This window comes from Aedes albopictus, chromosome 2, assembly GCF_035046485.1.
Source record: "Aedes albopictus strain Foshan chromosome 2, AalbF5, whole genome shotgun sequence".
NCBI lineage: Eukaryota > Metazoa > Arthropoda > Insecta > Diptera > Culicidae > Aedes > Aedes albopictus.
Genome location: NC_085137.1, coordinates 321,220,499 through 321,242,592, shown reverse-complemented (window position 1 = coordinate 321,242,592; position 22,094 = coordinate 321,220,499). Strand labels below are relative to the sequence as shown.

The 22,094-nt window shown below is 38.8% G+C and overlaps 1 protein-coding gene across 3 annotated transcripts in view; it reads left to right on the top strand.

Annotated features, from left to right (window-relative positions):
- Positions 1–18,742, top strand: part of LOC109621296 (G-protein coupled receptor Mth2-like) — a 55,778-nt gene extending 37,036 nt beyond the window's left edge. For 2 of the 3 annotated variants that reach the window (XM_062852357.1, XM_062852355.1), the window contains exons 3-5: positions 16,588–17,010; positions 17,591–17,951; positions 18,018–18,742. In XM_062852357.1, coding sequence (XP_062708341.1) covers positions 16,588–17,010; positions 17,591–17,951; positions 18,018–18,144 — 911 coding nt within the window. In that variant the 3' untranslated portion in view covers positions 18,145–18,742. Of the gene's footprint in view, positions 1–1,260; positions 2,402–2,466; positions 2,600–16,587; positions 17,011–17,590; positions 17,952–18,017 lie in introns of those variants that run through there. The other variant, XM_062852356.1, reaches the window with a different exon arrangement.
- Positions 18,743–22,094: the final 3,352 nt, after the last annotated feature.

Here is a 22,094-nt window from a genome sequence, read left to right as displayed (position 1 = left end):
GTTTGACGTCTGACCGCCGTCGCATCGCAGCTCCTATATACAGAACGTTTGTGCAAGTATGTGAGTGTTTCGTGACGTATTTCTCGTCACTTGCGTGTGTCTAGAGCATTTTGATCAGTTGTCAGCTGCCCCAACGAACGAACACGATTCGCTAATCGGGGCGCAGTCGTGACCCAACCAGCGAATCCGGACTGTACAGTAGTAGATGGGTGATTGGAAAGGAAGTACATCGGTAAATACAGACACAGGAAAATCAAAATGTCGAGTAGTCAATGAAACTTTGAACATGATTTAAATGAAACTTTTACAAAAATATTTGTATGTAAACTTAACCCAAAATTGCTAAATTTTCTAAAAAAATGAATATAGGCCTACGGCAGTGTTGCTGGAAATTGGATCGACCAAACTTTAAGTTGATAGCGGTAATATAACCTATTTTCTATAACTTAAGTTTACATACATATATTTTTGTAAAAGGTTCATTTAAGAGGAAACAAACCATCATCCGTATTGAAAAATTTGAAGGCAGTTTTTTCGCTCAAATTTCAATGAATGGTAATTAAAATTTTTCACTGCACTTTTTTCAGTGAAATAATTTTCATTAGATGCTTTGAGTATTTAAGCGAAAAAACTGCTTTTTAATAGTTGATGATTGCTGATGATTGAATTATGGTTATTTGAGCCTTAACTCATGTTCAAGGTTTCTTTGTATTGTTATCTTTTGAATGAGATCTAGGGCTTTGAAATCGCACGCAAATTGACGGACTAATGGGCCTAAAAAATGACATGTTTTTGAGAGGGTGACCACAAACTGCTGATCGGTAGTGTATGCTGCATCTTTCAAATTTTTCTTCAACTTTGTTGCACCTCCTTATAAATTTTTAGTTACGTTTAATAGGCTCCAAACATTTATACATTCTGGATATTTGACGGAAATTTTTTATTATTCCTATGTCTGTGGTATGGATCCTTATTCCTTCAGTTACTCATCGTCCAATTGAGAAGTTGCTGTGCCTCTGATGTTAGATCGGAAATATCACCCACTGCTACTGAATATTTGGAAGGATTCTAAAAATGGTTAGCGTGATATTAATTAATTTCCGCGCCAACCTTCAACTACCTTCTAAAGTTGATTCGATGACAATATTGACGCATGAAGAGCATAAAAGTCTTTATTGTTGGCTGAAAGTACCTGCTTGGTTTGCCTCCTATACCACCCAGTAGTGACTGTGTTAGCATAAGCCTTCACCTCAACGCTATCGGAGGCAGATATGTCATTCCGCGTCAACACGCTACATACCACCAGCCAGCCAGCCAGCAGTCCCCCCGTTAGCGGAAACGTTTGGTTAGCGTCCGCTCGCTAGTCTAGGAATTGCCACCCGCAGATAAAGACGTCCGCTCGTGTGTTATACTGGAAAAGTGTTCTCGTTCCTTCGGCCCCGGGGTAAATGGGCCAATTGTGGCGAAAATTCTGAGTATATTGCCTCGGATGAAATATGAAACTGAGCATCTAGAGTCAACAAACGCACCGTATATACGATTCGGTCGGTGCATTGCGGTTCGATTGGGAGTGTCCGTTTTCCCTGTGATCTTGTAAACATTTATGGCTCGTGTTTGGGAACAAAAAGTGTTGATAAATAAATAACTACATCCGATCCGCACGTTTGGCGTTGAGTGGTCATTGTCGGCAGGTGTTCCAGCCATTAGTCCCGAACAGGAAGAAGGGTTCATGCGTGGTCTGGGCGGGTGCGATGGTCGAAGATTTCGCGGCTTCGACTAGGTCCACTATTTGAGTGGAATTCAAATGTGAAGTGACTTTCGATTGAGACGATTGAGCGAAGAATAGAGCGCAGGGCATTTTACTTGCGCAATGGCTAAGATACGGACTTGGGGATTCTTATCAGTTGCGCACAGCTTAGTCACTGTGCTTTGGTGTGTTATAATTGTGGCTGGTCGAACTGATACCGACTATAGTGGGCAGCTGCTGCCTTGTGAGTTTCGTGATTCAGTCAACATAACCAGTGGAACGCGAGACGCCTTGGGGAATATCAATCATGATGGTATCGTGTACACATCGCAGAACTTCGCTCTTATTGATTACGATTATGCGGACTACGACGTCAGGGTGATCGTCCCGAAGTACTATCGAGGCTGCATATGCCAAGTGACTAAGTGCGTTCGGTTGTGCTGTCCAATTGGGCAATTGTATCTTAGAGATGGGGAAAGCACGGATTGTGTCGAAAAAAGTGATAATTTTCCGGTCAAATTGCTGGCTAATGTTACAACGCCCAATGCAACCAAATCAGTGAACATAATCGAAGAGAACATCTACGGATTTATCCCGCAGAAACCATGCCCGGCGCTTATGATTGAGGATATTGAAGAGTGGGCGTTGGATGACGTAAGTTTCCGCCGCTGCTAAAAGGCAATCCGATCGGGCTAAATCACTTGATTGTCCATTCGCAGAGTGGGTCGATTATACTGCGAGAAATGGCTATACCCCAGGAGGAGTATTGCCTAGCAGTGGGAGATGACACCGGTCTAGCCGTAGCATATTTCTGCCCATTGGAGGACCAAGCAAGCATCACACACTCTGTTGGTAGGTGGTCCAGCGAGTAACAGTTTACGGTTTATTGCCTTTTCCGACATGGAGCAATACAGTCTTGTGGCGCCGAAAATAGTGATCTCTCGTGTTAATTGGATTCAAGGTGTTTTACAGGGACACGCCTGCTTGTAGTATTGTCATCGCAAATAGCTGGTGTTCCATTATTATATTATTCTTCTAAATCTTTGCATTTCCCTTTTTCTTGTCATTACTTTCCGTTTTCATTTAAGCTAAAGGCTTCGAATGGTTCTACATGCAATTGAGCTCCGTTGTTTCAGAACCAATTTTTAAAATAACCTGGAATGTCTATACTATTTATATCTGGGCCAATAAATGCTGTTGGTCACATGGTTGTGGAATTATTCTGGTCTGACAAGAGATTGATTTGTTTGCAGGTTACGATTGTCTACTGGTGCCGGTACGAACCTTTCGGCATGTCAAACTTCACGACTTTACGAAATAAATTTATTTGTACATATATGTTTCTAACATTTTTTATTACATTAACTAAAAACAATTTGATAAGATTTTGATCAGGGTCGGTGCCTGAGACATTTTAAACTTCTTGAAAGAATTAGAATGCCAGATTTTCAATCTGGCTATATACGCTTATGACATGCGTATTGCTTGAGATTGCCGTAAAACGAGGTAACTTTGAAAGTTTTTCGCAAATATTCTTAATATTTTTCGATGTTGCCGTGATTCCATGTCCAAAATTAATTCCAAATTGCAATATCATGCTTTTTTAAGAGATTATATGCAAGATAGAGAATCTAATTATGATCGATAAATGGTTAGTCGTGGAAAAAAAAACATTCAAAACATTGTTGTAGAGCAGATTATTTGAAGACCCTATTGAATGACGAAAATATCTACAAATGTTATTTTTTGCCCAAAAAGTTTTATATAAGCTATTAGAAAAGTGAAAGTCCCTCAGAAATGGACATTCATTTACATATATACATACATACATTTATTTGTTCAATATCACATTTAAGACAAGACATAATCAACAATAGTATGCCACAATACTCGGTTTGTGGCTGCCGCTCTCCATCCTCGGTCGAGCCAAATGCTCGCCAGGTCACGCTCCATCTGGTCCGCCCATCGTGCTTTCTGCGCTCCACGCTTTCTTATGCCAACTGGATCAATTGCAAACACCAGCTTTACAGGGTTGCTGTCCGGCATTCTTGCAACATGCCCTGCCCACCGTATCTTTCCGGCTTTGGCCACCTTCTGGATGCTCGGTTCGCCATAAAGTGCAGCCAGCTCGTGGTTCATCCTTCTCCACCACACACCGTTCTCCTGCACACCGCCGATGATCGTCCTTAGCACGCGTCGCTCAAAAACTCCGAGTGCTTGCAGGTCCTCCTCGAGCATGGTCCATGTCTCGTGCACGTAGCCCGTGCGTTTTGTACATGGTGCATGGTGTACATGGTGCGTGGGTGATTTCTTTTCGACCGCAGTTTCTTCTCGAGCCCGTAGTAGGCCCGACATCCCCCCGCACCACCGAATTTCACGGCTCACGTTGCTGTCAGCCGTCAGTAAGGATCCGAGGTAGACGAATTCCTCCACCACCTCGAAAGTGTCCCCCTCTATCGTAGCATTACTACCCAGACGGATCCGGGTGTTTTCGGTTCCGCCTACCAGCATGTACTTTGGTTTTGAGGCATTCACCACACAGTCCGACCTTTGCTGCTTTTCGTTTCAGGCGGGTGTACAGCTCTGCCACCGTTCCAAATGTTCTGGCAATAATGTCCATGTCGTCCGCAAAGCACACAAATTGTCCGGATTTTGTGAAAATCGTTCCCCGGCTGTTGAGCCCGGCTCGTCGCATCACACCTTCCAGAGCGATGTTGAAGAGTAGGCATGAGAGTCCGTCACCTTATCTCAGTCCCCGGCGAGATTCGAATGAACTGGATAGTTCACCCGAAACCCTTACGCAGTTTTGCACACCGTTCATCGTTGCTTTAATCAGTCTAGTCAGCTTCCCAGGATAGCCGTTTTCGTCCATGATTCTCCATAGCTCTGCGCGGTCGTTACTGTCGTATGCCGCTTTGAAGTCGATGAACAGGTGATGCGTTGGGACCTGGTATTCACGGCATTTCTGGAGGATTTGCCGTACGGTAAATCTGGTTCGTTGTCGACCGGCCGTCGATGAAGCCGGCTTGATAACTTCCCACGAACTCATTCGTTTTAGTTGAAAGACGACGGAAGATGATCTGGGATAGCACTTTGTAGGCAGCATTTAAAATAGTAATCGCCCTGAAGTTCTCACATTCCAAATGGTCGCCTTTCTTGTGAATGGGGCAGATTACCCCTTCTTTCCACTCCTCCGGTAGCTGTTCGATTTCCCAGATGCAAACAGGTGGCCAACTTTTCTGGGCCCATCTTGATGAGTTCAGCTGCGATACCATCCTTACCAGCTGCGTTGTTGGTTTTGAGCTGGTGAATGACATCCTTAACTTCCCTTAACGTGGGAGTTGGTGCATGTCCATCCTCTGCTGCATTGGCGTCGTCGTTTCCTCCGTTGCCGTGGGCTCCCGTGCCTACGTTCTCCACGCCGTTCAGGTGCTGATCGAAGTGCTGTTTCCACCTTTCGATCACCTCACGTCCGTCCGTCAAGAGGCCTCCGTCTTTATCCCTGCATATTTCGGCTCGCGGCACGAAGCCGTTGCGGGATGCGTTGAGCTTCTGATAGAACTTCCGTATTTCTTGGGAACGGCACAGCAGTTCCATTTCTTCACACTCCGCTTCTTCCAGGCGGCGCTTTTTCTCCCGAAAGAGGCGGGTCTGCTGTTTCCGCTTCTGTTTATAACGTTTCACGTTCTGTCGAGTCCCTTGCTGCAGCATTACCGCCCTCGCTGCGTTCTTTTCCTCCAAACAAGGATCGGTATATTCGCCTCACTCCATTCATGTTCACTCCTCTTTGCTGAAGCGAATCGAGAAAGATGCAGCAAACGGATCGTCGTGATCAAACACGCAACCCCATCACCAGTGGGAAGCGATGAGCCAGCTGCTTGACATGAATATTCGTTGTCATTCGTCGCAGTTTGGATCGCAAGCGAATGAATGAATGGCGAATGGTGAAGAATGCTGGTGAGCGATCGAAGCGGCTATTATCATAAGTAGAAGAGAATTTCTGCATGTAATGCATACATTTTTACTGTATTGTTGTTGAAATGCTAGATTAGCAAAGAAAATAATTCGAAAACATCAAAAATTCGTATGAACAATATCAATCGCATCACTCACGAATCGCATTCACTTGCGATGCGAATGTGGACGAATGAGTAATTTCTAAGGTTGGCTTCCCACCGTTCGCCGGAGTTTGCTGTCGTCGCTGACAAGCATACACACGAACTAAAGCGACAACCGTTCGCTGCTGACTGTCTTCGAATGTGGAAGAAGGTAAAAAGTGGAAATCAGGAACCCTGCCTCCAAAACCGTTCTACACTCTTCGTCGAACCATTCGTTCCGTCGATTCCGTTCCACGTACCCGATGGTGCTCTTGGCTGCGTCGTTGATGGCTGCTTTCACTGTACTCCAGCAGTCCTCTAGAGGGGCCTCATCGAGCTCGCCCTCGTCTGGCAACGCGGCTTCGAGATTCTGCGCGTATGTTGAGGCGACATCCGGTTGCTTCAGTCGCTCTAGGTTGTACCGTGGCGGTCGCCGGTACCGTCATTGTTGATGACGGAGAGTTTTGGGCGCAGTTTGACCATCACCAGATAGTGGTCGGAGTCGATGTTGGCGCCACGATAGCTCCTGACGTCGATAATGTCGGAGAAGTGCCGTCCGTCAATCAGAACGTGGTCGATTTGAGATTCCGTGATGATCTTGACATCGTGGCTTGGGCAGCGATCGTACTCGCGTTCGAGCTGCGCGTAAAATGCGTCCGTGTCATCATCAGTACTTCCGGACTGTGGGCTGTGCACGTTTATTATGCTGAAGTTGAGGAATCGACCCTTGATCCTCAACCTGCACATTCTTTCGTCGATCGGCCACCAACCGATCACGCGCCTCTGCATATCACCCATCACGATGAAAGCTGTTCCCAGCTCGCGTGTGTTTCCGCAGCTCTGGTAGATGGTATGATTACCTCTAAACGTTCGCACCATGGATCCTGTCCAACACACCTCCTGCAGTGCTACGATGCCAAACCCGCGGTCCTTCAGTAGATCGGCGAGTATGCGGGTGCTCCCAATGAAGTTGAGAGATCGGCAGTTCCACGTACCGAGTTTCCAATCGCAATTCCTTTTTGTTCGCTGGGGTCGTTGCCGTTGGTCTCGGTTCGTATTATTCTGTTGCTGATTTTCCGTTACAATGGTTTTTTACGGATGGCTCGTAGGGCCTGACACCAACCCCCTACTTTCCGGAGGACAATAGTGCACAGTTGAGCTTAGAGTCCTTCCCTGGCACTCGGACGCAGATCAGCCGCCCATAACATGGGGATCAGACGCTGTTGTGAGCCGCTCCTCCTGGAGAACAGACGCTCAGGTTTGCCGCAGCAAACCCCCCCTTTTCTGTCAGCCTACGACCAAAGTTCCCATCGGGGTTAGTTACCCGATCTTCCCTGAGGTTGCTCATAGTTTCCGGCCGGTATCGCGAAGAGGTAGGGATAGGAGTTGCTGGGCAGAGGCTAGTGGATCACAATGGGATCTGAATTGCGCAGCATACCCAGCCTTTACCGTGCCGGTACACATTCATTGGACATTTATTTGTATAGTTTTGATCCACGTTTGTCTTTTTCTTAACTGATTGAAGAAATCATAGTTATATGATATTATATGCAATGCATGCCGCACTATCAAAGTTACCCCGTTTTACGGTACCTTAAAGAGTTTCTCCTAGACTTTCTTCTGGCATTTTTTTTCAGGATTTCATGCTGGGATTCATCCAAATCAGTATCAAAATATACCGTCAAAAACTGTAGTTTGCATTATAAACATGGGAGTATCATACAAAAAAAAATCTTGATTATGCCACAAAAACGTTCAAGCATGACCAGAAAAACAATACACCGCCATAATAACATTTTATTTTATATTCTGATCTATAAGAGATAACCATTTTTTTCAAACAACTAATAAAACTTATTCATACATCAAAACCTCTTGATGACCTCTTTAAGAGCATATTCCAGCTAAATGGATTTCTCAAAGCATAACAAAGCGAAATTAAAGTTAAAAAACTGATTACACTCTTTCGAAGAGGGTATTCTGCTTAGAGGGTTCGAAAAGCCGGTATCGTAGTCCGGGGTCAAATTGATCACTTAAAAACAACATTTACGGATAACATTAGAAGCAATTCGCAATACGCACACACATACAGACATCATCTCACACGTGTGCCCGCGTTTTCGCACAATGCGTGACCGCATGCTTGCCACATGCGGGGAGGACACAACTCCGGACAACTTGGTCCAGAGAATGTGTAGGGATGAGATTAGCTGGAATGCCGTTTCAACGGCTATCACCCATATCGTCTGGGAGCTACAGAGGAGGTGGCGCGTGGACTCGGAGAATGGCTAGTCCAGATGCAGCAGGTGGTCCAGGGGTTCGGAGTCGGCTTCGTAGGTCATACCCGTGCTCTGCGGTCGAGATCGATTCTTACAGCGATTAAGTGACCGCGGAGAGGAAGTCCCGGTAGCGGTCCAAGTGGTCTATGGACGCTCCCCAATAATGATAGGTAAATCGCCGATTTTGATAGGCGAACTGCGATCCAAGTCAGTGTGTGCTTTGTTGAGTCACCGTCATTTTTCCATCACAACTGGATTTATTGCCACGGCTGGTAGATCTCACTGATTGGACATCTTTAAAATTCGTTTTAGCACATATCGTCATGTTTTTTTTTATAGAAAATATAACTTGTTGATCATTAAAAATTGTGAAGTTTGGCCAGAATCACCAAAATATCAGTTCAGTTGCAATGATAGTGCTCTGGAATGCGGGTCAGAATCAAGTCGTTGCCTATCCCTATCGTCTTGATATTGATCGACCTACACTCTACAGTACATTGATTGTGATTGGGTAGTATACTATATCAGACATGACTTCAATAAAAATATGCGTTTTAAGATGGTTCTGCGCTACTTTTGGTATTATGAGCAGCGTGATATTGCTATATAGATAGCCTGAAAAAAGGGACCATCAATCCTTTATTTAGGTGAAAAGGTCATTTGTAATGTATAACGATACAAATATTCGATTGTATATGCCAACCCTTTGAAATTTATGAACTGTAGAAACAATTCTTACAGACCAAATGTTCTGATACGTTATGCAATAAACGGACTGTTTAAAAAATAATTTCAATCAAATGAAGGGAAAACTATTGCTTCATAATAGTCCCGCAGACATCAAACAGATTTGAACCATATTTTGAAATTTAAAAAAAACCATTTTCAAAAGTGTCCAAAGTAGCCCCGCATTTCAAAAGTAGCCCCGCACGACGGTACTAAGAATTTGAAAAAAAAAATCAGTAGGAATTCATAAATACTCCTTGGGAAAGGACTTTATTTAGGATTTCGAAGAGAAATAGTACCCGGGTAGACGAGAATATCTAAATCATATCTCAAATCGAACACTTTTTGCTGCTATAGCTCGATGTGATTTTGATGTGTTATTCAAAAATCAAATGAATATCGCACGAATAGCTCAAAGTGATATGATTTCAGTTTTTATTCTTGTCGAAATAGCTCAAAATTTCTACATAAGAACAAGTTCAGCTCTTCTGCACGAAATGGAACACATACACCCATAGAGATGGCTCAATGTTAGTGAAATGCCTTGTGTCCCTTTCTGAGCTGTGGAAACGAAGAACCGCATGCTCTTATTCCCATGGTATTTACAACAGCGAGCCACAGTTGAGTGGTAAGCATTGCCGCCTGTGAATCCTAAGGTCATAGGTTCGATCCTGGATGCTGCCATTTTTTTTTATTTTTTTTTCTAGAAAAAAGTAACAAATCTTGTCTGCTATTGTTTTGATCTTGTAATATCTTATCGAGCTATTATTAAGTAGTTCACCATATTAGATTTTGCTATTATTTCTGTTCTTTTACCTCTTATATCAATCAAACCAATATCAGTTTTTGCTCTTCAGTAATTCAATCAATCATAACTGAATATGTTATTCATCAGATTTTTCCATCTGAGGAGGAATCCCACAATCAGACACGAATGCCACTTAAGTGGTAAAGTGTCTTTAATAAATATTAATAATAATAATAATAATAATCCCACAAGGCATTTGTGTAAACTTGCAGAAAGAACTCAAGGTAAAATATCAGGAAAAAGCTTTTACGAACCTTTGAAGGAACTCTTTGAAGAATCTCAGTAGAGAAGGAATTTCTGGAGTATTTTTTGGAGGAATCTTAGTGTAAATATCTGGAAAATCCCCAAAAGTAATTCCTGAAAAACAAAAAATCTTGGAAGTTTAGGATAAACCCAAAAAAAATGTCAGAATGACTTTCTGAAAAAGACCTAGAATAAATAGAAAAAAAAAAGATTGGAAAATCTTAGATGAGTCTGGTAGAACTGCTGTATCATTGAGGCAGGAGATAATTCTTGAAAATCCATTCCATTCATACATTTTGAACGCTGTCCCCGGCAAACTTTGTCTTGCCTACTGCGTTTTTTGACGTTTCAAGTACCTAGCCAAGCCCAAGTCCCCGTTCAAAATGTATGAATGGAATGGATTTTCAAGAACTCTCAATTTGTCCATGTTTTATGGCTCATAAACCTTCCTTGGGTGAAAACTAACAGAACAAAACTAAGACGACCCAAATCCGACCCTCCGTTCACAAGTTATGCGCGGTCCCACGTATGCCACTGCATTTTTATATTTATAGATTATTAGCTCAAAAACATTATTTGGCCCTCTAAACGTATTTTTGCTGAAAACTAGAATTCAACAGCTTTCAAGCAAAAAAAAAAAGAAGTTTTAAATCGGTCAACTGGTTCATAAGCTGTGATTTTTTGAAAAATTTTAGTTTCGAAAAATCTTGATTTTTACAACCAATTTTATAGGTCATCCTAATGATGAAATACAAAATACGGGTCTACTTATTTTCGATAAACTACAAAACCACCAAGTATCGCGATGTTCGGAGACACACTATATCAATTTTCTATGGAATGGTGGTATTATTTAAAAAAAAATCTTGTTTAAGTCGGTTAGATTGGTTGTTTCTCACTGCTAGGTGAATTTATTGTTATAAAATTCATTGAAAACTATGAAATACGTTTCATTACTAATTTGGGTTGTATTTGGGTTGCGAAAATACGTGAAAATAATTTTGATATGTTTTGATGTACTAGATGCTCCACTGTGCAACCGTACAGTATGCCAGCGAGCTGTTCCCAACGTGATGCATTAGGAAGGTTAAAGTCCAAAGAGCGTTAGCGAGGCCTTCCCAAACTGTGTGCCGCGGCGTGAACATTTCTCAGGTGCCCCGCAAGCTCTTGAGCTAAAACAAAAAAGAACAATCGCTTATTAATCGAAACGCGATCAAAATTCAAAAGTCTGGCTTTTTCAAGAAAGACTTCGGAAAAAAGTCACTGAACGAGGTTTTCCTTCTTCCTAATTTGGAATTAAAACCTGTTTATACATAAACATTAAAAAGTAATCTAATATTCTACGAATGTTATTTCTGATATCTTCATAAAACTTAAATTATACCAAATTTTAAAATTTCCGATGATCAAAAAATTTTCGTTAAGCTTCTGAAGTTGTTATTTGAACTTTTTATAATTCAGCTTAGTTTTCGATTTCATCAATAGCTTATTATTCAAAGTCAATATTTCAAGGACCTTCATGCGAATAGACAAAATGATCGGGTTAGGCAAAATTTTCACTTCTCAAAAAAAAAATGCTCAACAAGCTCCAACTTTTTGAAAAGTGCACTCAATATTCTCAAATTTTCACTGTAAGTTGATCAACTAGTTGTGTATCAGTGGTCAAAATTATCCGCTAGCCAACTTTGAGCTGTTATATCTCCGAGTTCAATGAACCGAATACAATGATATTTTGACCACTTATTACTTATATTATGAGCTCTAAAAACAATTGGCTAAACTTGAAATTATTAACATGAGAGAAAGCTATAGTGGTTTCATTAATTTTATGATTTTTTAGTAGACTGGTCTATTTTTGATATGCATCCAATTACTTTTTTAATTACAGGGGATAGACAAAATGATCGGGACAGGCAAAATTTTCACTTTTCAAAAAATATTCAATTAGCTGTAACTTTTCGAAAAGTGCATCAAATATTCTCAAATTTTTACTGTAAGTTCTTCAACTAGTTGTGTATCAGTGGACAAAATTTGGAAAAGATCGGAAAATTTTTCACGAAGTAATAAAGATTTTTGAAAAAGGTAAAATTATCCGATAGCCAACTTTGAGCTGTTATATCTCCGGATTCAATGAACCGAATGCAATGAAATTTTGACCATTTAAGACTTACATAATGAGCTATGAAAAACCATTGACTTAACTTAATATTATTAACACGGAAGAAAATTATAACGATTAGATTATTTTTCTAATAAAACACCAAATTATACAAAACATCAACATCGTTACAAAATTCAAGATGCAAATTATAGTTAATTTAGTTTCCCTCTAATTGACTTATATATAAATGCGTTTTGACGGAAAGTAACAACATAGCCGCCAATAAATTAAAAAAGTAATGGGATGCATATTAAAAATAAACCAATTTACTAAAAAGTCGTGAAAAAAGTAAAATCGCTATAACTTTTTCGCTTGTTGAAAATTTCAAGTAAAGTCAAATGTTTTCCAGAGTTCATTATACAAGTCATGAATGGTCAAAATTTCATTGCAATCGGCTCATTGAATCCGGAGATACAGCAGCTCAAAGTTGGCTATCGGATAATTTTATCTTTTCCGAAAATCTTTATAACTTCGTGAAGAATTGTCCGATCTTTTCCAAATTTTGTCCACTGATACACTACTTGTTGAAGAACTTGCAGTAGAAAAATGAGAATATTTGATGCACTTTTCGAAAAGTTACAGCTAGTTGAACATTTTTTGGAAAGTGAAAATTTTGCCTGTCCCGATCATTTTGTCTATCCCCTGTAAGTGCTGGCTATGTTTTTACTTTCCTTCAAAACATATTTATATTCGAAACAATTAGAGGAAATTCAAATGAGCTATAATTAGCATCTTGAATTTTAAAACGATGTTGAAATTTTGGAAAATTTGAAGAAAAATAATCTAATCGTTATGATTTTCTTCCATGTTAAGAATTTCAAGTTAAGTTAAAAGTTTTCAAAGCTCATTATATAAGTCATAAACGGTCAAAATTTCATTACATTCGGTTCATTGAATCCGGAGATATAACAGCTCAAAGTTGGCTATCGAATAATTATAACTTTTTCTAGAATCTCTATAACTTCGCGCAGAGTAACTTGATCTTTTCCAAATTTTGATCACTGATACACAACTAATTGATCAGCTAACAGTCAAAATTTGAGAATATTTGATGCACTTTTCGAAAGGTAACAGACACTTGAAGTTTTTTTGAGAAGTGAAAATTTTGTCTGTCCTGATCATTTTGTCTATCCCCTGTATTTGAAGCTGTTTTCAGAATCATTACTATCAATCTCCCGGTCTTTATGCCGTCTCAAACAGTTCGGGAAGACATTTTTACTAACATCACTATCGCGAAACAATTCTGCGATAATGTATATGTCGATTTCATGCATTACTCTAAAAAAACCCCTTTTTGAGATATGCTTTTCTTGCATGAAAATGAAAAAAATGAGTCTTCATCGTCACTTTCACAAGTTCCAAAAACAACTTATTTTTATATCTATTGGATTTTAAGAATACATGATAATAAAGGTTTTTTTGCGATTTGTGTTTGAATTTCTAAGTGAACGGTCGGCGTTAAACAAGGCGAATATTCGGACAGCAAAAATAAACATAGGAATTCGACAGCTCTGATCTTTTTGGCGTTATTTTGATGCAGATGTTTCATTATAGAAAAATTATAGTATTTGGGAAATAACGTACTTGATTCGATATCCCAAGTGCTTGCTGAACATTTTTGCCTGGACGCCGACCAAGTGCTAAAATAATTAAACTTCTTTGTAAAAAAAATTTTGGTACGCCGCGACATTTTGAGAAATTTTTAAAGGCGCCGCGGCATCAAAAAGTTTGGGAACCTCTAATTTAAGGGATTACATACCTTGCGGGGACAAAAAAAACGTACATTTTTATTGCATAATCTGAAAATAATATACAGGGTGTTAGGTTCCTGAGTGCAAACTTTTTAAAGGGTGATAGAGGACCATAAATGGAGAAAAAAATTGTTCTACGCGTATGGTCAAATCTCAATCGTTACGTAGTTATTGAACTTCCCATGTTTATGACTCTTATTGCCTTAACTGGCAATAACTTGAAAATGGTCAAACTTATCGAAGTTTTTTTACCCTTATTCGAAAGATTATTGAATTTTCTAACAAATAGCATCTTTGAACCGATTGGTTTAGTTAAATAACTAAGTTTTCTAGAGCAAAATAGCTAAAAATAGTGAATTTTCATTGGTTTTTGTCAATTATCTTTGAAACATGCGTAATAAATTAAAATTCTTTCTTTGGCAAAGTTGTGGCTCCTGTTACACTCTACAGTTTGTTCTTTGACACCAAACTTCTATCTCTTATCGTTTTGTTGCAATTTTGATTTTAACATCGCATTTCAGATCATAAATTTGCAACTGTCATGGAAAGCACTTTTTTGCGCATTGTGCCGCACATTTAAATCAAAATTGCAACAAAACGATAAGAGCTAGAAGTTTGGTGTCAAAGAACGAATTGTAGTGTGTAACAGGGGTCACAACTTTGCCAAAGAAAGAATTTCAATTTATTACGCATTTTTCAAAGATAATTGACAAAAACCAATAAAAATTCACTATTTTTATCTATTTTGCTCTAGAAAACTTAGTTATTTAACTAAACCAATCGATTCAAAGATGCCATTTGTTAGAAAATTCAATAATCTTTCGAATAAGGGTAAAAAAACTTCGATAAGTTTGACCATTTTCAAGTTATTGTCAGTTAAGGCAAAAAGAGTCATAAACATGGGAAGTTCAATAACTACGTAACGGTTGAGATTTGACCATATGCGTAGAACAATTTTTTTCACCATTTATGGTCCTCTATCACCCTTTAAAAAGTTTGCACTCAGGAACCTAACACCCTGTATTTCGAAACTTTAAACGGATTATCTCGGGTGTTTTAAAGAGCCGTAACAGTGATCACGATATCTTTAAAACTAGTTGACGGATTTGCAAACTTTTTTTTTAATTGTTCGTATTTTGAACCTCGAGGTATTGAATGGTTCATTTTTCATAAATAAATGCGTTGTTGACTTAAAAAAATACATTAAACTTTTTACACCAAAAGCAATTTAATGTATTTTTTTAAGTCAACTATCTTGCATTTTTTTCATCAAAGTGAACCGCTCAGTATCTCGAGATTTCAAATACAAACAATAAAAAAAAAGTTTGCAAATCGGTCAACTGGTTTTTGAGATATCGTGATCACTGTAACGGCACTTTTTAAAAACACCCGAGATAATCCGTTTAAAGTTTCGGAATATACTATTTTCAGATTATGCAAAAAAATACTTGTTTTTGTCCTCGCAAGGTATATAATCCATTGAATCAGAGGTTCTCAAACTTTTTGATACCACGACGCCTTTTTAAATGTCTCAAATCACTGTTACGGAATTTTTAAAAAAACACCATTTCGAGATTTGCCTTGTCCTTGTGGTGGGTACGCACTACAATGGGATGTAACTTTGATTCTAGTGATCCAATCTTTTGATATTTTGAATATTGTCCAACTAGTATACTTCCATATTATGTGTTAAAAAAAAATTGATTTTTTATTTAATTTTGGTTAATATTTACAAATTTTATTTTGACTTTTTGTAAGCATTCCCCCGCACTACCAACATTTTTGACTTGATTTTCCACTTTGAGGGGCAGACAAAAAAATATTTATCAAAATTCGGTTGCCAAAATATCTTTAACAAATCCGATGAGTTTTTAATATTTTTCAGATTGAATGCTTCATTATTTTTATCCCCTCTCGACTATCCAAAAAGTGGAGGGACAAAAAGTGAAATAAATATATTGCGATTTTTTTTTCGACTTAGACTTTGATGCAATAAATTTCGTCGTACTCATATTTCACTTTCGATTTCGCTGTCACTCTCAGTCGCAGGGTTTTTGCAACTCGCCCGATAATGTGACAGTTTTTGCCGGCCGTCTCAATGTTTACCATTAAGGTCTTTTGTTCTCGGTCCACCAGCTGGTCATGTTTACACAACAAAACCAGCTGGTTCACCGATGTTTACGTTCATTCTTATTGTTCTCGAAACCAGTTGGTTATGTTTTCATAACAAAATTAGCTGGTTTCGCCTAAATCGGGGGAAGAAGGCGAAAAAGTGTCATTAATGTTAGGTTAGTACCGTATTAGGGCGAGTTTACTTTCGTCGCCAAACTCTGATTATTCGTAAAAAATACAACATGCAACGGCCTTATTATGAGGCGTTAAATTGGCTTTTCATAAAACACATCACTTTCCAAAGTGAATCCCGATTTTGCAACTTATGCCCGTGACATTCCCAAAAGAAGCAGAGCTGGTCACGGTCCCTAGTAACAAGGCACCTCATACTAACATTCCTATCCTACTTCGATGACTGCAAGGACGTAGCTGCCGCCGTTATTGACTTAATAAAGTTAGAAATTCTTGACATTCTGTCGGACGGTGAGCTACTCCCATGCTTCGTTTGTTGTTATGGCCGAGGCTCCTTATCAAACCATTTATCAGTTATTCTTAGAAGACAGGTTTTTGAAATAAGTGGGCCACTCTTTTCGCATCTATCAATTTTATTTCTCAGGCTTGTAGAAGGCATACTACTATTATATATTTTTTGTTTCATTATAGGTCTTATTCTATCCATACCCTTCTTGTTGGCAACGCTGCTGATCTACGCATGGATTCCGGAACTCCGAAACATCCACGGAAAATCACTGATATGCTACATATTCGCGCTAACCAATGCATACATCGTCTTGCTCATAATGCATTTCGGTAGTAACGCCATCCCCTGTGAAGCCCAAGGATATTTGCTGTACTTCTTCGTACTGGTTGCCTTCTTCTGGCTCAACGTGATGTGTTTCGATATTTTCTGGACTTTTAGCAGCGGTGTGGTGATTAAAAACGAACGTAAGCGATTCCTGTACTACTCGCTGTATGCTTGGGGCTGCCCCTTGGTGCTGGTGGTTCTGGTGGCCATATTTGAAAACACTGAACTGATTGACGACCACTTGAGACCCGGGTTTGGAATCAACAACTGTTCGTTTTATAGTAAGTATTACGAGGTTTAATAACGAACTGTAATGTTATTTTTTCAAATGTCATTGTGTTGACGAAACGCATTAAATTAACATTTTAGAAGGTTAGACGCAAAGTGTAAGTGCCACCATTTTTTCTTCTCATAAAAATGAATAGGACTTGATGTCTTAATCAACACATTTTTCTCTAATTTATCTTAAAGTTTATAGAGAACATACAAAAAATTCTTGAAAAAGTTCTGAAAAGCTTGAAACCTGAAGATTTTTTAACTTAGAAACTCAGCTCGAATTCGACGAAAATGTCATTTACACTCCTTTCAGTTTTTTTTCTTCAGAAAAGTGAGTCTGCTGTAGTTTTCTTCCGCTTTTATGAATATTTTCCTATATTCTACCTGTTTACACGTTACGTGTTAAATCAATCGTCTATATTAGTCTATTCCTTGGCATATGCCTGGTGATAACAATGGTTCAGTCGTTGTTGTTTTGGTCATATGGAGCTGGCGGCCGTCGGTACCGTATATTGTTAATGATAGGATTTTATTTAAAAAAAACTTATATTGAAGTTCAATTAACTCAACTTTTCTCCATTACAGCGGACAAAATGGTACAATTCCTGTATCTGTACCTACCCCTGCTGATACTCATAGCGGCAAATCTGTACTTCTTCATCGTGACCGCTGTCCGAATCATCCGAGTGCAGAGAGCTACCGGAGCCGCGCTTAAAAACGACTCCCGACGGCACAATCGATTTGAGAATGATCGCCACCGTTTCACACTGTATCTCAGACTGTTCATCGTGATGGGAGTGACCTGGACGTTTGAAATTATATCCTGGGCTATGGAAAACAGCATTTGGATCTTCTATGTCGTCGACGTGTGCAACTGTCTGCTGGGGGTGATGATTTTCTTTCTGTTCGTTTGGAAGCAAAAGGTTCGAAAGCTTGTTGCGAAAAGGTAAGACTTGATCGAACAGTATTGTACAAAACCATTATAACGATATTTTGCCATTTATTCTGATAGGATAGGACGTCATCGCGGTTTCAGCCGAACGAAAACAACGTCCGTTAATACCGGCTCGACAATGAGTGGAACAAGATTCACCAGTGCGCCGGATTCGACAGTTCCGATGAACTCGCTTCCTGCTTAGAAGGAAAGATATCGCCGCGCCGTGCGATTGCTTGCATGACATTTCTACGCTCACTCTTGTACTCAACGCTGCCTTTATTGAGAACTGCTGGAAATGAACATTCACGCGCATACCTGAATTCCTTGAAGACATTAAGAATGCTCCAGAATACAAACATATTGTGGAAAAAGTCTAATAGGCTGTAAGCCTAACAACTTGAATATTGTTTGCATATTGTAAATATATGGATGATTACTACCTTTAGCTCCCAGCAATAGATAAATAGTTGCATAAAACCAAATGAAATTAATGAATGATCAATGAAAAAAAATCAAACTAACTTCCTAGAAATTCATGTTGATAAATAAATTCACTCAAATAGTATCTGTATGAAATACTTGTTAAATTTTGGGCTCATTACACAAACACATGTTTTTCTTGATTTCACGACGACGTTATTGTTGTATGCAGAAGTAGAAAATAATCTAGAGTGAAATATAATCATTTGACATCATAAGATATTACATCCTGTTAGGAACAAAACATTGATCGATGCAAATCAATTTTTATAATAAATGGTATTTTCAAATACATGATCTGCTTTTTCATGACAATTCAATACGACTAGATGATTTCTTTTATATCTGTTTCTATTACTTCCTGTTTCCATTTCAATTGCCGGAGCATTACAGATTCTCAAAGGTTTTTGGGACATGTTTAATTACTTACTTAGTTTTAGTCCTGCGCACGCCCCTGAGTGGTGCAGGGTGCTGAATTGAAAGATTTCCATCCTCGGCGATTGCCCACCATCGATTTGACCTGATGGGACCAGGTCAAATTTCTGTCGGCAACCCTCATTTCCTTGTTGAGAATGCGCCGCATTGAGCCTCTGGGCATGGCTCTGTTGCGATGTACTGCTGGATTCCAATCTAACGCTTGCTTGCAGATTTTGTTTCCACCCTTCGTAGAGTGTGACCGACCGATCTTCACTTTCGCTCCCGAATTTCTGTCGATATCAGCTTTTGGTGGCATAGACGATGGGGCTCCTCGATGGAAATGACACATTCTACCGTGACGTTACAACGTTTTGACGCCTTTTCGGTCAGATTTTCTACTACAACTTGTAAATTCGACCGTAATCCCTCAAATATTTTTGTATATTCGGATTCATTGTTAAATTTCCAATAAGTATAATCTGTTGAACAGTTAGTTTTCATTGGAAAAGTATGTTAAAAATAAGAACGAGTAGCGTGACGTTACAACATTGTAACGTCACGCTACTAATTTCCATTTTAACCATACCTTTTCAAAAAAATATAACTACATATTCAACAGATTAAACTTTTTGGAAATTTTACAAGGAATCCGAATATGCAGAAATATTTGAGGGTTTACTGTCGATTTTACGAGTTATAGTGAAAAAAAGGCGTCAAAACGTTGTAACGTCACGGTAGAATGTGTCAGATCCAATTGTGAGACCGACCACCATTCACGAATTATATACCTCAGGCATCAATTGATAAAGACCTATAGCCGTTGAGTGTATTCCACTGATACACACCAGGTTTCACTGGTGTACAGCAGCACAGGTAACGTTTGATTTGAAAATTCGAATTTTGGTGTATTGACTAATCTGACTCTTTTTCCAAACATTTCTTAAACTCACAAAAGCAGCCCACGCTTTCTCGATCCGTGCCCCTATGTCGCTCTTGGTGCCGCCATAGGCCACCATTTGACTACCAAGATATTGTTTTTTTTTCTCTATATTCTCCACTGATTGAAGCTGGAAGTGTCGACCGTGTTTACATCTAATGATTTGGTGTTGTTAACGTTGCTGGTAAGACATGCCGCCGAGGAGCGATCGAGCTTACTTTATACATATGGTCGGCGTTAAGTCAGAGAGGACCATGTGTCTTTTACTTAATTTCTAGAAAAACGGCTTTAAAGTTTGCAACTCTATAAGTTTTGAGTTTTTCAACAAATGTTCTTGAATTTTTGCCATAAAGCTCAATAACTATTCATCATAGCATCGCTCTGTATTTATAGCGAAAAAACATAAATTAAAGCTTGAAACCGAGAAATTGCAAATTAATTGATTGTACTTAGTCCACTCTGACTGAACGGTTTTTGGAAAATCTTCAACCAACTACAGTTCACACTCAAGTTTTTACATATTTAATGAAAAAATAATGCACAAGTAGCACAACAGATAATAGGAATAGTGTATAATGCGAGCAGGAACTTTGAAATTCGATATATCTGTTTTTACACTGTTGATTACCATTTTCAATTTTTATGTTCAGTCAGAGTGGACCAAGTACAACAGTTCAATATCACATGAAGGGTAGTCAATTAATGAGCTGTTCAATCCATAACTTGAACATTTAATAGCTAACAACTTTTGAATGTATTTTCATAATTCGGTACGTTTTTGAAATATTGTAGTTTCACAGTTCATAATAATTTGTTCAGAGGACTGGTATTTTTCAAAAATTCTTACAGACAGAGTGAACCAAGTACACAATTCTTAAATAATTGGTAAAATCAATTTCTTCATGAAACGGGTATTGGTACATTTCAATATTATGCCCAGCAGCTACTAATCAAACATATTTTGATTTGGAAAGGATCACGAAGAATAAGGTAATTTCAACCATTTTTCTTAGAGACACATGGTCCACTCTGTCTGCACGCGAAATGCCACAATATGCTTCAACACGATGATCTGTAAAATATGATATTGACCATAATAAAATGGAATTTCACGTGCTTTCTTGATCAATAACACAAGTTTACAAAATAAAACGAAAGTCGTGAACTTCTGTCAACGACCAAAATTTTTGAAGCACAATTTAGTGCTGATTTCGACACCGACCTTCAAAAAATTTAAAGTAGAACAGTTTTTGAGTTTTAGCTCAATATCGAGTTTTGTAACTTTTCAAAATATGTAATTTACTAAAATTCAAATATATTGCGTTTTGTTCAACCAATTTTAAATCTTTTTCCATTAATTAAAAGCTGAATACGATACCATTCGATCTTCTGAATACAGGATTTGCGTCAGATTGATGAAATTCAAGATAATGGCGAGTTTTAGGGACGATCTTCTTAAAATTTAGCAAAATTCCCAATTTTTTTTTAAAGAAATGTATTTTTTTCAATAAGAAAAAATCAACTGAAAGATTCTTTCTCGACGTTTATTTGACATATCATATGTAGGCGAGTTACAGTAAAAATTTCAGCTCAATCGGAGCATTGATTACGGAGAATGGGATGTTTCAAGTGAGCGACTTTGCTTAAAAATAGAACAAAAATCGATTTTAAATCATCAACCTTGTATGGAAAATCGAAAAAAATTCCGCTCTACTGTAATTTTTTTCCTTCGCGTTTTCAAACTCAGGGCATGATTCTACACCAAAAATGATCATCAGCTTACCGAGTTAAAAAATGCTGTAAACTAGTGTAATCATCAGAAAATGCGTTAGGGAGTCATACGATTTGCAAACGTATCACATTTTGATGATAAGCTATTTTATTTATTGGATTTTAACCAATACATATTTTTTCAACTCTCTTGACATCAAGCATATGGTCCACTCTGACTGCACACTATTATCGATTTTCGCGGTTCAATCAAAAGAAAGTTGTGCTATAACTCTCGTTAAATGTAATATTAAGAAAATTGGGTGAATGTTCCAAGTAGCTTAAGTAATTCTTAATCAAATGCCCTAAAAATCTAATTTTCGTCAATTTTGTTACTTGGTCCCCTCTGACTTAACGCCGACCATATATCAGAGCGCCGTTGAATTAGGAGAGCAACGTCATCAGTCAGTTCAAATTCATTTAGGTGCGCCATGATAACGGACTGCCACAGCAACCCACAATATGGTTCACGATCAAACGCACCTTCCATGATCTCGTCGATTACGATGAGCAACAGTACTTACCTTACCGATCAGGATTCCACTCGG